The sequence below is a fragment of the Barbus barbus genome (assembly GCF_936440315.1).
Source record: "Barbus barbus genome assembly, chromosome: 3".
Taxonomy (NCBI): Eukaryota; Metazoa; Chordata; class Actinopteri; order Cypriniformes; family Cyprinidae; genus Barbus; species Barbus barbus.
Genome location: NC_136731.1, coordinates 29,304,595 through 29,319,380, shown reverse-complemented (window position 1 = coordinate 29,319,380; position 14,786 = coordinate 29,304,595). Strand labels below are relative to the sequence as shown.

Sequence of the window (14,786 nt, the reverse complement as noted above, 5' to 3'; positions counted from 1 at the left end):
TCAGTAGCACAACTTAGAGTTCTAATTTCAAACAAGATATGTTAAATAGAGTTCAATTAGTACAATAAAATGTTTAACATGCCTACTAGGATAATATTTCTACAAATATATACATTTTCATACATATTCATATCATGTCGCTCAATAAACATTTATTAAAGGTAAAAAAAATAATAATATAGTAATTATAACAAGCTTTTTCTAGAATGAATTTGATGTTCAAATGTTAAAACTGCAAACAGCAGCAAACTGAATGAAAACAGCAGAAATGAAGAGGTTAATTCTGCACAGAACACTGTGTGTCTTTTCCTAGGTGCTATATAGGGGCAGAGGTGGTCCAGATCTGTCACACACATGCCACTCGTCTAGTGAATGCCTGCTGGACTGCTGCCACAATAAAACGGTAGAGTCAAATCCAAAATTTCTCATTTGAAAACAATCAAATCTATCGTCTTTAAAATCGGTGTCTGTTTTTCCAGAGATGTTCAGAGAATTCTTATGGAATTCCAAATTGATAATTTCGACATGATAGTCTGAATGTCACAAATTTCACAGCTGCTAAGAAAAGTATATGAATAGGTAGTGCTTTGTTGCTTTGCTAGTGTTTAATGTTGACATTTTGATCATTGTCTCTTAGTTGGAATGAACCACTTTGTACTGATATTGTTGTACACACTGGGGACATCAGCAGTGCTGGCAGATCCCAACAAAGAGGAATCCAGACCTTCAGAGCAGCCGAGACTCTCGGTAGATCCAAAGCCCTCAGAGGAACCCAATGGCCAAAAAAGTGAGCCTTGCTCAAAGGGATGCTCCTGTATCCAAGATGACTACAGCTTAGAGCTCAACGTCTACTGCAGCACACGTAACTTCACCCAGGTTCCCTCCAACATCCCTCTATCCACACGCTCCCTGTGGCTGGATGGAAACCTGTTTACTAACTTACCAGCTGCTGCTTTCGAAAAGCTGTCCAATCTGGAGTTCCTGAACCTACAGAGCAGCTTGCTGGTATCCCTTGATGGCCATGTCTTTAGAGGTCTGAATTCCCTTGCTCACCTGCACCTTGAGAGGAACAATATCCGTTCTTTACCTGGAATAGTCTTTCAGGGTACACCCAACCTTGCGTCTCTCAGTCTCAACAATAACCAGCTGTCTCGAATAGATGACAAGTTGTTCGCAGGACTCAGCCACATGTGGTTGTTGAACCTCGGATGGAATTCACTGTCTGTCCTGCCTGAGACAGGGTTCCAGGACCTACACGGATTACGAGAGTTGGTTCTCGCTGGGAATCGCCTGGTGTATCTCCAACCACAGCTATTTCAGGGTCTCTCTGAGCTCAAAGAATTGGACCTAACTGGAAACTATCTGAAAGTTATCAAGGCAAATGTGTTTCTGAAACTACCAAAGCTGCAAAAGCTTTATCTGGCCCAAAACCAGATAGTGACTGTGGCACCTAGGGCATTTGTAGGCATGAAATCTTTGAGATGGTTGGACCTCAGCAGAAATCGTCTATCTGTACTCCACGATGAAACTTTCCTCGGTCTGCACAGCCTACATGTGCTTCGCCTGTCAAATAACTCAATTGGTAGCCTAAGATCCGGGACTTTCCATGACCTGCAGTATCTTGAGGAACTCTGCCTTTGCCACAACCAGATTCGAGCCTTGGGAGTGAAAGTTTTTGAAGGGCTGGGTCATCTAGAGGTGTTGAACTTGGAGAACAACCGGCTACAAGATGCACGCATGGACACATTCATGGGCCTGAATCACCTTGCTGTGATAAAACTTACTGGCAGCTGTTTTCACAGCCTACCGGATCAAGTCTTCAAGGGTCTGTCAAAGCTCCACAGTATTCATCTTGATAGAAGCTGTCTGACAAAAGTCTCAGCCCAAAGTTTCGGCGGTCTAACAGGTCTTCGTCGACTCTTCCTACAACACAACAACATCTCTGTGCTTGAGCGTCAGAGTTTTGTGGAACTGCAAGGGCTGCAACAGCTTGATCTAAGGTTCAACCGGCTAACATCCATCAGCTCCCAGACGTTTTATGGCCTGAAGAACCTTGATTACTTGCTGCTGTCAGGCAACTTACTTCGCAGTCTTCCAACTGAGGCTTTACTGCCTCTGCAACACCTGTCTTGGCTTGATATTTCTGGAAACAGGATGGAGTTTATACTTAATGCGACCATATACATGCTGCCACGTTTGCGTTACTTAAACCTGAAAGACAATGTACTGGTCAGCCTCCCAGCTTCTATACCTGATACTTTGGATCAGCTCTGGCTCTCAGGTAACAACTGGAAATGTGACTGTAGTGCTAAACCCTTTCGAGATTTCATTCTGCAAAAGCCACATGTGGTTCCGCTGCAGGTTGAAATGCTTGGGGAAGGTGAGGAGCCCCATACACTTGTCACAATATACAATAACATCACATGTGCCAACCCACTCAGTGTTTTGGGACTTGATCTGCGGAACATCGGCAGTGAACATTTTCGGGACTGTTAAATATAAAAAATATTAATTCTGCTACTTACTCTCTTTTTCTATTCTGCCATTATAATTCAAATCAGTGTGTCAGATCTTCAATTCATGACTTTTATTTATCTCAAGAAATATATTTTTTTTGTGTGTGAAAAGATCTTAAAAAGATCAATTATAGGCTGCCATTCTTAATCCAAGCCATGTAAAAGTAACAATGATATTTCATGATCAGTTGTCCTGATATATTCAGGTAAATACATATTTTGGAAATAAATTTAAATAAAGGCTACAAAATTGTTAGGTAGTAAAAAAGTAATATTTAAATAAAAATATTTTGCAAAAAATCTACTCTATGACATAAAGAATTTGCAGAGAATCTTCTTTACATATTTGAAAAAAATAAAAAATAACGAATCAGTTGTACAAACAAGTATCAAAAGTTACTTTATAAAGTATTATGCCTTGATTTTTTTTAGTACGTCCAGTTTCCTTCAAAATCAAACACAATTTGTTTGTTTATGGTCACTATATAAACATGAAGAAGGACATTGTGCAAATGCTCAGTCTGATAAACCAAACCCAAATATGGATATATGTGCATAATATTGACCCTTGCTGAGTCCAAAGACCAAAGTCCAAAGACCTGCTGAGCAACATCTTCAGGTTACAATCAGTAGTTAATTCCATATTTGTAGACGACTTCTTCAGAACAACAATGATCTAAAATGATCAATTATTTGTTTAAATAAAAATTACAGTCATTTCAAATTGCAGAGCTTGATTGGACATATCACAAATTAAATTTATTCATTTTGTCACACTTCACCACATATTTCGCTCTTCCCAGACAGCGTTGTTTCCTTATTTGTAAACTTTATCAAAAGTTTATCAAAAGGGGCAGTATAGATATCGGTGACAATAATCAAGAGGAACAATTGTGTGAGTAAAACTTTCCCCCAAACAATTATGTTTATTTCACTAAATCATATGATGGATTTTCATATATATAATGAAAAATAATAAAAATATATATATATTGTTTTAAATAATAAATCAACAGTAAGAAATCGATTAGCAAGTTTCGCGCCAAAACATCTATGTGATCACCATGACAACTACAATTTTGCTAGTTGGCGGCTGAAAGTCAGACCGCATTTAGAGTCAACATGCAGCTGCTGTTTACTACAGTATTTTCAGAGGAAAAATTCGCGCCTGCCAAATATATTCAGAAATGCCGAAGAATTTGCATCTAGACGACATTATTTCCAAGATACCATCCATCGACTTGTCATCAGTAAGTTCAAACTACTGTGTTTTCTGATGATACTCCTTCACAGATGTCTTTGTATCGTTCTATTAACAGTGTTTATAGTTGTAATGATTATTTGAGCAAGTCATTGAGGTCCAGGTGAGTTATAATCTTAAATCTCACAAGCTTTGCAGCTACTGCTGGTGGACTAACGCTAACTGAAATAAACACAGCTGTTTCACATTTCACTCCACAGTCAGACAATGAAAGAGAGGTATTTGTCCTTCAGCGACCACCAGTGATTCACTTACCAAAAGGAAGCAGCATGATCCTGGAGTGTCCAAAATTTGAGGTGTGTGTGAGAGAGAGAGAGAGAGAGAAAGAGAGTTGCCATCTCTAATAACTTCTCAGATCACAATACCGTAGCATCTCAAATCTGTATCACAGCCATCCACTTCCTGGACTGATGATAATCAAAAAAGTGACTCTAATTCTCAGCTTCCTGTGGGTCACAAAACAGAAGAATCACTGAATGAAAAATTGCTGCATAAAACAGAATGATTGGATAGAGACCCAGTTCTGTCCTGTCTTATCATTGACAGTAAGTTAGGTTGTATTTAATCAGATTTTTTAGAGCTATTCAGTAAAGCCATGTAATGAATTCTCAACAGCCTCTTGATGCCTGGGATCTTGACCAAGTCCTTCAGACTCTACAGCAACAAAAACCTCCTGTCAAGCCAGTTCAATGTCATACATGAAGGTTGGATTGTAGACACTGTTTTACTCATTCAGGCTGCATATATTTCAGATGAACATAAGAGAAAAACCTTTTTTTTTTTTTTTTTTTTGCAGGCAATGACAGTGAAATGCATGAAAATGATTTAATGAAGCAGCTGGTGAAAAGAAAGTAAATGAGATGGAAATAAAGACAAATGTTTAATCTACAAAAACCCATAATATACAAGAATCACCCCTCAGGTACAGTCATGTTAGACTATATTACTATTATGACAAATTACATTAAGATGACATTCAAAAGTTTATGGGTTCAGTATTTTTCTTTCTTTCTTTCGAATGAAATTAATACTTTTGTTCAGCAAGGACGCATTAAACTGATCAAAAGTGCCAGAACAGACATTTACAATGTTACAAAATAAATACTGTTCTTTTGCACTTTTTATTCATATATGAAAAAATGTGTCACGTATTCCACAAAAGTATTTAGCAGTGTTATAAGCAGTGTTTCATGAGCAGCAAATCAGGATATTAGAATGATTTCTGAAGGGTCATGTGACACTAAAGACTGGAGTAATGACTGCTGAAAATTCAGATTCGCATCACAGGAATAAATTGCATTTTAAACCATTCAAATATAACAGTTAGTTCAAATTGTAATAACATTTTACAATATTACAGTTTTTGATGTATTTTTGATCAAATAAATGCATCCCTCTGGAGCATTATTTCAAAACCATAAAACAAAATCATACAAAACCCAAACTTTTGGAAAGTAGTGTATATTGTCATGTTTACAGATTCCTGTACTGCAGGTTAAATGTGTTTGCGATTTTTCCCAGATGTACTGGGAGACAGATGAATGAGACTTTAAAGGGACCTCTGCACAATTACAACACAATCAAGACTCTCCTACCATATATATTGATTTGTGCAGCAATGCATTTCAAACAAAACAATCGGTCATTAGCCAGAGTAACAGTGTCAATTAGTCCTTTAAACCTGGACAAAAAAAAGAGCAACTGCACTAACAAGACGTCTAAGACAAATGCAAGAGCAAATGGACAGAAAAGGTAACATATAACATAAATCTGTAATATCACATAAAACATCTATCCTAACATAAAAAAAAAAAGAATTAAAAATTCACAAGTTTTAAATATATGCTGAGAATAATTAATAATAATTAATACATTACACTCAATACTCTGGGAAAAAATACATTTATATTCCAAATGTGGCATAGTCATTTATATTCCAATGAATGGCTGATAAAATGTACTCTCCTTTAAAAGCCATCACAACTTATAACCTCAGTTATAATGCGTTTATTTATCATTTCTAGAGACTTTTCTGGGAAGAGTTCATTACTCCAAAACATAAAACGGTCAAAAAAAGTATGCTAGAGATGAGCTGGAGACATCCACAAGATTTGCTGAGGATAAGCAGAAAACCTCTTCAGGGAAAAGTATGAAGGAAAACCAGCTTCATGGTTCTGAAACTAGCTGCAGTGAACCTGGTATTCAGCAGGTCAATGTCTGCTGCTCTACTGTGAAATATGACCAACACAAACAGAGTACTCAATCTTCTCACATTCCAGCTGCTCAAAACAAGCAAAGGTGCAAAGTGTACTTACATTTTCTTCACTCACAGCAACATGCATAACCTAATGTAATAATTGTATGCATACAGAGAGCAACACAGTCATAAAATCAGATGGCAGAAGGATCTGAAGTTCTTGCAAGCATTCAGACCTAAATATTCTGCTAATAACTCTGAGGAACCTGCTGAGAGGACTGATATTCTTTATGACCCTGTGAGTAATTGACTGTTTATCTGTAAAATAAGATTAATAAATTGAACACTATTATCATATTTAGAGTTACACTGCTCTACTCACTTCCCTTAGGAAGCACCCTACCTTCCTTCGGTGAACACTCTACCTTCAGATCTACAGATGAAGGAGTGTTTGTTGCTGACTGTGCCTTTATCGAGTCCTGGGGTGGTGGCTGGAAGAAAACAGAGAAAAACACAGACAGTGGATTCAGTCTTGATCAAATCACATATTTACAATGCACTCATAGCATGGTTCATGTCTTTGGTGTGTCTGTTTGCACAGAAATACAGTAATCTTTGGCAGTGGAAAAAATTTGACATTTTATACTACATTTCATCTTTTTGTTACCTACTCTGTGATAGACTGATCCCAAAACCTGTGGGAGAAAAGGCAACAAGCTAGATGCCCCTTTCTGTGTGGCTGGACTGCAGTAGTTTTATAAGGAAGATGGTTTGGCCTTGTGCATCTGTGCTATGCCTCTTGAGGATGGTCAGACTGGCTGTAGAAATCCCAGGGTGGGTTCTACACATATTCATTGGCATTTATTAAATATTTAGCTCATTTATTTAATGCTTTCAGCTACTAGTGAAAGTGGCTTTTGCAGATTTCCCACTAAAACGCACAGAACATTTTGAAAAAAGAACAACCATTATTTAAATAAAATAGTCTTAATAGACTAATATTCAGGTTTATATTGGAATATTTTCGCTCATAGATGAGGAAGGTGGATAGCGAGGGAGCATGTTTTACAGACGAGTTTGCAAGATCTTTGCACAGATGCCATTGAAGACCGTTGCATTCTGGGTACCACATCTTAATAATTTGCTGGAGGAACAGGCTTACCCTACCTGTGTCCACTTGTCCTCATCCTGCCTGGCCTGCTTCATCTTTGTCAACCCAAATCGAGAGGTTTTATATGACTTGTGTATCAATTATGTTTACTGTGATCGAGACGTTTTGATCCAAATCTTTAAAGCACTTTGTTTTCAGTCTGTTGAAAAGGTCTTTAGTATTATCCCAGGATTTTACTGGCAAACTCTGGAAACAGAAGACCAAAAATGTCAAAGCGCAGAAGCCACAATTTCTCAAGAGTGTCATACTGAGGTAAAAAAGTCGAAAATGGCATTATATCTTTCAGTGAACAGTTTCTTGTCTTATTTATTTATTTTTTCAGACAGCACTTGTTCTGATAGGTAAGGCACTGTTTCTTAACCCACTGGCAATGCATCACACACTTGAGCTTATGTGGAGATCAGATGTATGTGGTATCCGCTTCCTCTATCCAAGAGCTGCTGACAAACTTTGCAGGTACATATCATCTCCCACCATAATTACACAACATGTATACAAATTGCATGGGTTAATACATATCCTGTCTTCTAGTCAGCAAGTCAGTTATGCATGAAGGGGAACATTCTCATCAACCAGTGCTTATCATGGCTTTCCGGGGTCCTCACGCTAACTCAGTGTGGCAGGAGATCACAGGGCCATCAGACCCCCAGCTGGCAAGGCGAACAGATCCAGCATCCATCAATGCCTTATACAATCACGGTCAAGATCAACCCCTGCTCTGCTCACCCCGTCTTGCCAGTCTTGTGCATCTGGGGCTCTGCTTGTGGTTTGGTGGAAGAATAGCAAAAAACAGCCTGTCAACGTTAGTATTCAAATGTATTGTAATATTTCCCAAATTGGGTCATTGTTTACTCACCCTCGTACTTGTACGATTGTCTTCAAATACGAAATACAAAGAAGATATCCAAAGAATCTTTCAGCTGCTTTTGTTCACATTATGAAAGTCAATGAGAGCCAAACAAGCATGAAATTAATCCATAAAATAAAAGTCAAGTCAAGTCTGCTTTATTGTCAATTCTTCCACATGTACATACATACAGAGAATTGAAATTGCATTACTCTCAGACCCTTGGTGTATACAGTTAACATTAAACACGTTCAAATACAGACAATACAGTTTAAACATATGTACATACAACTATACAGCTATACAAATGAGGACATTGTAGAAAAATAAAGAAATAGATAAAGTGGCATAAGGCGCATGGCAGAATAGATAGAGTGCAAACCAGTTAAATAAAACAAAACTGTGCAGATATATGTGTAGTGCAAGAAGAGCTTGTCAGTAGGGAGAACGGTCCTTCTATCAGACTATCCGAAGAGGTAGTTTGCAGTCAATGCTGGATGAGGTAGTGATCAGTCCAATGCTGCACAAGTGACAGGTGCTGGTGGGAGGGGGGCAAGGACGGGAGGGAGTTCAGCTTCCTGACAGCCTGATGTATGAAGCTGTCCTTCAGTCTGCTGGTCCTTGCCTGGAGACTCCGCAGTCTCCTCCCTGATGGCAGCAGACTGAAGAAGCTGTGTGTCGGGTGGGTGGGATCACCTGCAATGCAGAGGGCTTTGCGGGTGAGACGGGTGCTGTAAATGTCCTGGAGGGAGGGGAGAGAGACACCAACGATCTTCTCAGCTGCTCTCACTATGCGCTGAAGTGACTTGCGGCAGGATGCGTTGCAAGCGCCATACCACACAGTGATGCAGCTGGTTAGGATGCTCTCGATGGTGCCTCTGTAGAAGGTGCACATGATGGGGGCCGGGGCTCTGGCTCTTCTCAGTTTGTGGAGGAAGTAGAGACGCTGCTTTGCTTTCTTGGCCAGTGCTACAGTGTTGTTAGTCCAGGAGAGGTCCTCTGTGATGTGCACACCCAGGAACTTGGTGCTGCTCACTCTCTCCACAGTCGCACCGTTGATGGTCAGAGGGGCATGCTGAGTGTGTACTCTCCTGAAGTCAACAACAATCTCCTTCGTCTTCTCCACATTCAGAGAGAGATTGTTGTCACTGCACTACCCGGCCAGGCGGCTCACCTCGCTCCTGTAGTTTGTCTCATCTCTGTTGCTAATGAGACCCACCACAGTTGTGTCATCCGCAAACTTAATGAACAGGTTGGAGTTGTGTGACGGCGTGCAGTCGTGGGTCAGCAGAGTAAAGAGGAGGGGGCTCAGCACACATCCTTGGGGGGCCCCAGTGTTCAGTGTGATGGTGCTGGATGTGTTACTGCCAACCCGTACTGCTTGAGGTCTCCCGGTCAGAGAAACCGGTCTCCCAGTATTCTTTTATTTTAAAAGTAAAATAAAAGAATAAAAGTCATACAAGTTTGGAACAACATGAATAAATGATGACTAATTTTCCGTTTTTTGGTGAACTATTCCTTTGAGCTACCTGCTGACTCTGTTAAGAGGATCCAGGACTCTGGTGACAGACGAGTCAGTTGTTCCCATCTTCTGACTTCTTCTCCAGCAAGTTTATGTGCCACAGTGAAAGGTGACATCTATGGAAAAAAAGCTGTGTTATAAAAGTCTCTAACATCTTATAAGTGAAACTTTCTACTCCTTTCCCCCCATACAGCGGATATATTTATCCTTGTGTCTCCTGTGGTTGGACCACGCTGTTACAGCTATATACTATCTGCATGTGCAAAAACAGGCTTCGGTCTGTTGGGACTTCAAAGAGTGCAGATCTCCAGGAAACAAGCTCAATCTCTGGGACTCACCGCAAAGCAGGTGAAAAAACCCAATAGTGAGCCTGTACATGTACAGAGACATATTGAAACTGAAAGTGGGACACTACCATGACATTTATGCTGATTACATTTGTCTGGAAATGCTGTCTGTCTCCGTTAGGTAGCAGCATTCTGTCATGCTCCTACAGTGTTTCTGGCTGGAGAACAGGTTGAGCTGTCCTCTCATTGCCTGGTGCTGCTCGTGAGGAGAGAAAGTGCAGTTAAACACTGCTCCAGACTTCCGATATCTGGATAGCATACATCGTGCCAGCCACTTACTGTATGTGAAGCTGTACTGAGGTGCTCCAAGCATTAAGTGTCCTATGTCTTTGCCTGATGAAGGTCTGATGAATGAGCTTGCTGCACAAGGCCTTATTGGATCGATCCGTTCAAGATTCACAGATGTTCTGGGCCCACATGTTTGCTTTCACACTGTTCCCTACTCTAAAAACCACCACAGTGTTCTGGGTAAATACATTACATTGCGTTTTCATGATTTGTCCACTTACCATCTGAGCATTTTTGACATTTATATATGTCCTACAGGTGGGCTCATGTGGACAGTGCCGAAGTGTAGCCACATCGTCTTGTCCAAACACACATACCCCTCTTGTCCAGATGCAGAGCAGGTGGTGGTTCTCACACTGACTGGTCAGAACATGGTCGAGAAAGAAATTAATTTTCTTCATAAGGTTCTCAAGGGAGATGCAGCAGGTACCTAAAACAGAGGTTTATAATCCTGCTCCCGGAGTGCCAACTTCCAGCAGCGTTTAGCTCTGAATTAACTAATCAAGGTCTTCAGGATTAATAGAAACAACCAGGCAGGTGTATTAGAGTTGAACTCTTCATGAAAGTGGCCCTCCAGGAACAGGATTGGAGCATTTCAACTGGCAGTTCTGGCCTAATGGTTAGAGAGTCGGACTTGTAATTGAAAGGTTGTGAGTTCGAGTCTCGGGCTGGCAGGAATTGTGGGTTGGAGGAGTGAATGTACAGCGCTCTCTCCACCCACAATGTGTGTGTTCACTGTTGTTTTATGCACTTTGAATGGGTAAATGCAGAGCACAAATTCCGAGTATGTGTCACCATACTTGGTTGTATGTCACGTCACTTTCATTCCTGACCTAAAACTATACCTTTACAAATGTACCTTATTCTTGGTTAAGTAAACCACTGTAAGTTACACAACCAAATCTACCTTGTCTTGTACAAACAAGACAAGAAGGATTTGAGCTGCTGGCACTAAAGTGGGAGCCCACGCTGTCTCAGCAGCAGGCACAAGAGTTGAGTCCGTTTGAGATCGGAGAAAAAGAGTGGCAGAACAGTGTGCAGAGCTTGACATCCACTCCTGCCCTGGTCATGGCTCTGAGCAGGGTGAGGACATTCATCACCCTATGAAGACTTTTACCACAAAATTACCCAGGAAACCTGCATGCACTGATGTCCCCCACACCTGAGACAGCTTTCAGACAGACCTGCCTCTTCTTCTCTGAGGCAGAATTGGTCCCTGGTGAGGATTCAAGTAGATAATAATACCAGTTTTGTAAGGATGATCCTTAAGTGGTTTGCTTGATCTAAAATCCCTTCGTCTGCAGATCACACTAGTCGTCCATTATTGAAATTCTTACCGCCTCATCACATTGACACTCCTGGTATGTACAGATCCAAGCCAAAGTATATCACCCCCCCCACCCACCCCCCATGCGCTCTGGGAACTGACTGTCAATCTCCGAAAACCCTCAGGTCTCAGAAATCACATGAGTTACATGACAGTGGGTAAGTGATATCTTCTCAGAACATGTTCTTCTCTGAGCTCTTTCATGGCCGTTTCTCTCAACTTCCTCCCTCTGTACTCTACAGGCCCAGAGCCACTTTTGACTCTAGCTCTGTTCAAGCCTGGAGCCTGGAGACTCCGCTTTGGTAAAATTTTCACCGTAATCAAACAGAACGGATATACTCTAGCGGGCTTACGTGTGCTGCTGCTGGACTCGAACGTGGCAAATGCGCTGATACATCCACCAGAGCAACAGGTCACTCTGTCCTCCTCTTTTTAAGTATCCAAAAAATAATAAATAATCACATTCTAGAGTCTTGTGTAAAAAAAAAAGGACATTTTAGTATACTTTTAAAAAGAGTACTTATGGAAATAATACTTAAGTGCAAACTGTATGTAATGATTTCAGACACTTAATTCCATGTTAATTGCTTTTAAATATAAAATGTGTTACAGTACAAACAAGACAAATTAGCTTGATTTTAGACTGATTTTTGATCCACTTGAGTAGGACTTTGTATATGGAATTATTATCATCATCATATCATAATAACATATATTTGCCTTGAAATAATTGTACTGCCGAATGTGAAAGTTTATAGGGGTGGTGGAATTTAAAGGGGTGGTGATGGCGCAGTGGATAAGACACATGCCTTTCGGGTTCGAATCCACTGTGAGACACCAATGTGTCCCTGAGCAAGACACTTAACCCCTAGTTGCTCCAGAGGCGTGCGACCTCTGACATATATAGCAATTGTAAGTCGCTTTGGATAAAAGCGTCAGCTAAATGAATAAATGTAAATGCAAAGCAGCTTTACAGAAAAAAAAATACTGTAAAAATACACTAATGTAATTTTTGTAAACTAAGTTGACATCAAAATAAATGTACGTTTTAAAGCATGACAAAATATTATTAAATATTTAAAATGTATATTAAAGTAAAAAAAAAATTATGGCAAGGTGGACAGACAAGGCACTTCTACACAATTACACTTTTTTTTTTTTTTTTCAAAGGGAATATATCTAGAGAACATTTACTAAAAATATACCTCAGCTTGAGTGTGTAAGAAACCATTTGCCTTATGCTTATTTAATATCCAGGATCCCATTGAGGAGCTAGAGTTGAAGTACTTGAGCTCGGGCCCCTCGCTGGCTTTGGGTTTACTGAGAGTGAATGCAGTAAAGAGGCTGTTGGAGCTGATGGGCCCTGAGGCTCCTGTTGAAGCCCGTACTATAGCTCAGACACTATGGAGGGCCCAGTACGGCTCTGACAGGCTGCATAATGGCATCTATGGTCAGCACTCTGACAAAAATAATCAAATCTTTAAAAAACTGCTTACTGACATTGTGTACGTTCTCGTACAGGATCTCCATCTTATCAAAAGGCTGTAGAAGACATAAAATTGGTATTTCCAGAGGGTGTGTGCTGCAGTGAAACTTCAGTTATGAGACATGAGAAGGTATTATATATTATAACTTGTGTTCCTTCCCCTAATTGTATGTTGTTACATTGATGTTACGCTTAAACATCTGTCTTATTTCAGATATCCTGCTTGCATTCCGATCCTGAAGCTAGTTTGGACCGTGAACAGCTGCACACCCTTAGAACCGCTGACAAAGACAAGTTTTCTCCAGGATTCGGTCAAGGCAAGGCATGATTCTCCCACTTCCTCACCCCTCTATCAACAGATCAGAAAACTGAGCCAATGACACAAACATAAACCAAAATTTGTTGATGTTTTACTAGCTGCGGGCGACCTTTGTAATGAGGATGGGAACCGTTGTTATTTATTTGTGTTTTGGTGCCAGTAGGGCCTTTGGTCAGCAGTGCTCTTTGTCAGACCACCTGCCTGCTGATACCTTCCAAGCTCCTGCAGCAGAATCAGCCTCCTCTGTACTCAGAGCTACTGCAGCGGCTGCTTAGGACAGGCTGCCATCTGGTGGCTGGCAGGCTCTGCACACCGGATGAGAAACAAAGGCGCACATATTCGAGATACTGAGGCCCTCTGCTGGTGAAGCACTTCTACGTGAGGGCCCCTGCCTTATCATTGCTTTGCAGGCAGACAATGCCGTCACGTGTTTCAATTTCATTCTCGAGAGGTACAAGCCGAGCTGAAATGGAAGTAAAAGCTTACAGCGCTCTGTAGTAAAAAGCATATGTAACTGTGTTTGTCGTCTTCTGCAGCATTTGCAACGAGAGACCGGACCTGAAGAGAGTTACAATGAAACTTCTTTACCCAAAATCTGAAAGTAAGGGGAGTCTACAATAGCATTTATCTTACATTCTTAAAAAAATAATGGTTGCAGTTCTTAGTGTGAAGAACATTTTTTTTATCTGTTTATTGAACTTTCATAATAATAACAAGATACAGATACAGGAGAATCGTGAAAAAATATTTTTCACCCCCACCCCCCCCACCCCCTAGAGGAGAAAAAAAACAAATCAAACTAAATAAAACAAAAATAAAATAGAAAAAACACAATACATATTGTAATAATAAAGAATGTCACGCATAATGTCTCGAGTATAGCATGTGTTGGAGCATTAAAGTTTAGACATTTCAACCATTTATCAAATGTATGCTTATACTTCCACAAGCAGAACCTTACAGCTAGAAAGTATATACATATATGTAAGTATCCACACATATAATCACATACTCCTAACCAGATTCAAGCCATGATCATAAAAACATCTTAATGCTTAGAGAAAAAAAAGTAATGAAGGGATCCCAGATCTCAGAAAATATACCAGTGTTGCCTTTTAATGTATAGTGTGAAGAACATTTTAATGATCTAAAGAACCTTTCATTTTTGTGCAATGAAAAGCTTCCATGAACCATCAATGCCAATAAAGAACCTTTATGTACTTTACTTTTCTGTATCTGCAGGCAGTGAAATTGCTGTGTTACCTTTTTGACGATCTCTGTCTTGACCGTCATCACCACCATAACCAGGAGATATTCCATTATAGGGACCTAGTGCTAAATATTTAGCTTTTTATATTTCCATGTGAATGTGATTACAGACATTACTGGCATGTTTTTACACTGTCTTAATATTACTAGTGCCCATAGACACTTTAAGTAGAATATTAACTCAAGAACAGTCATACTGTATTCCTTAAATTGATTCTAACTTACCCAAAAAGACA

The 14,786-nt window shown here is 40.1% G+C and overlaps 2 protein-coding genes and 1 long non-coding RNA gene across 3 annotated transcripts; all 3 read left to right on the top strand.

Moving 5' to 3' along the window:
- Positions 1–304: 304 nt before the first annotated feature.
- LOC306856845 (uncharacterized protein) lies at positions 305–2,517 on the top strand. The gene is made up of 2 exons (XM_079396334.1): positions 305–403; positions 638–2,517. Exon 2 carries the CDS (start codon positions 643–645, stop codon positions 2,494–2,496), a length of 1,854 nt encoding a protein of 617 aa, XP_079252460.1. The 5' UTR covers positions 305–403; positions 638–642; the 3' UTR covers positions 2,497–2,517.
- A 6,233-nt stretch (positions 2,518–8,750) lies between these two features.
- Positions 8,751–11,224, top strand: LOC306856923. The gene is made up of 4 exons (XR_013783047.1): positions 8,751–9,623; positions 9,708–9,862; positions 9,983–10,329; positions 10,408–11,224. It is a non-coding gene; the product is annotated as an uncharacterized lncRNA (long non-coding RNA).
- Positions 11,225–12,723: 1,499 nt separating this feature from the next.
- LOC306856909 (dynein axonemal assembly factor 8-like) lies at positions 12,724–14,471 on the top strand. Its single transcript, XM_079396456.1, has 4 exons — positions 12,724–12,926; positions 12,998–13,092; positions 13,177–13,279; positions 13,445–14,471. The coding sequence occupies exons 1-4, from the start codon at positions 12,833–12,835 to the stop codon at positions 13,630–13,632; spliced, it is 480 nt and encodes a 159-aa protein (XP_079252582.1). The 5' UTR covers positions 12,724–12,832; the 3' UTR covers positions 13,633–14,471.
- The last annotated feature ends 315 nt before the right edge of the window (positions 14,472–14,786 follow it).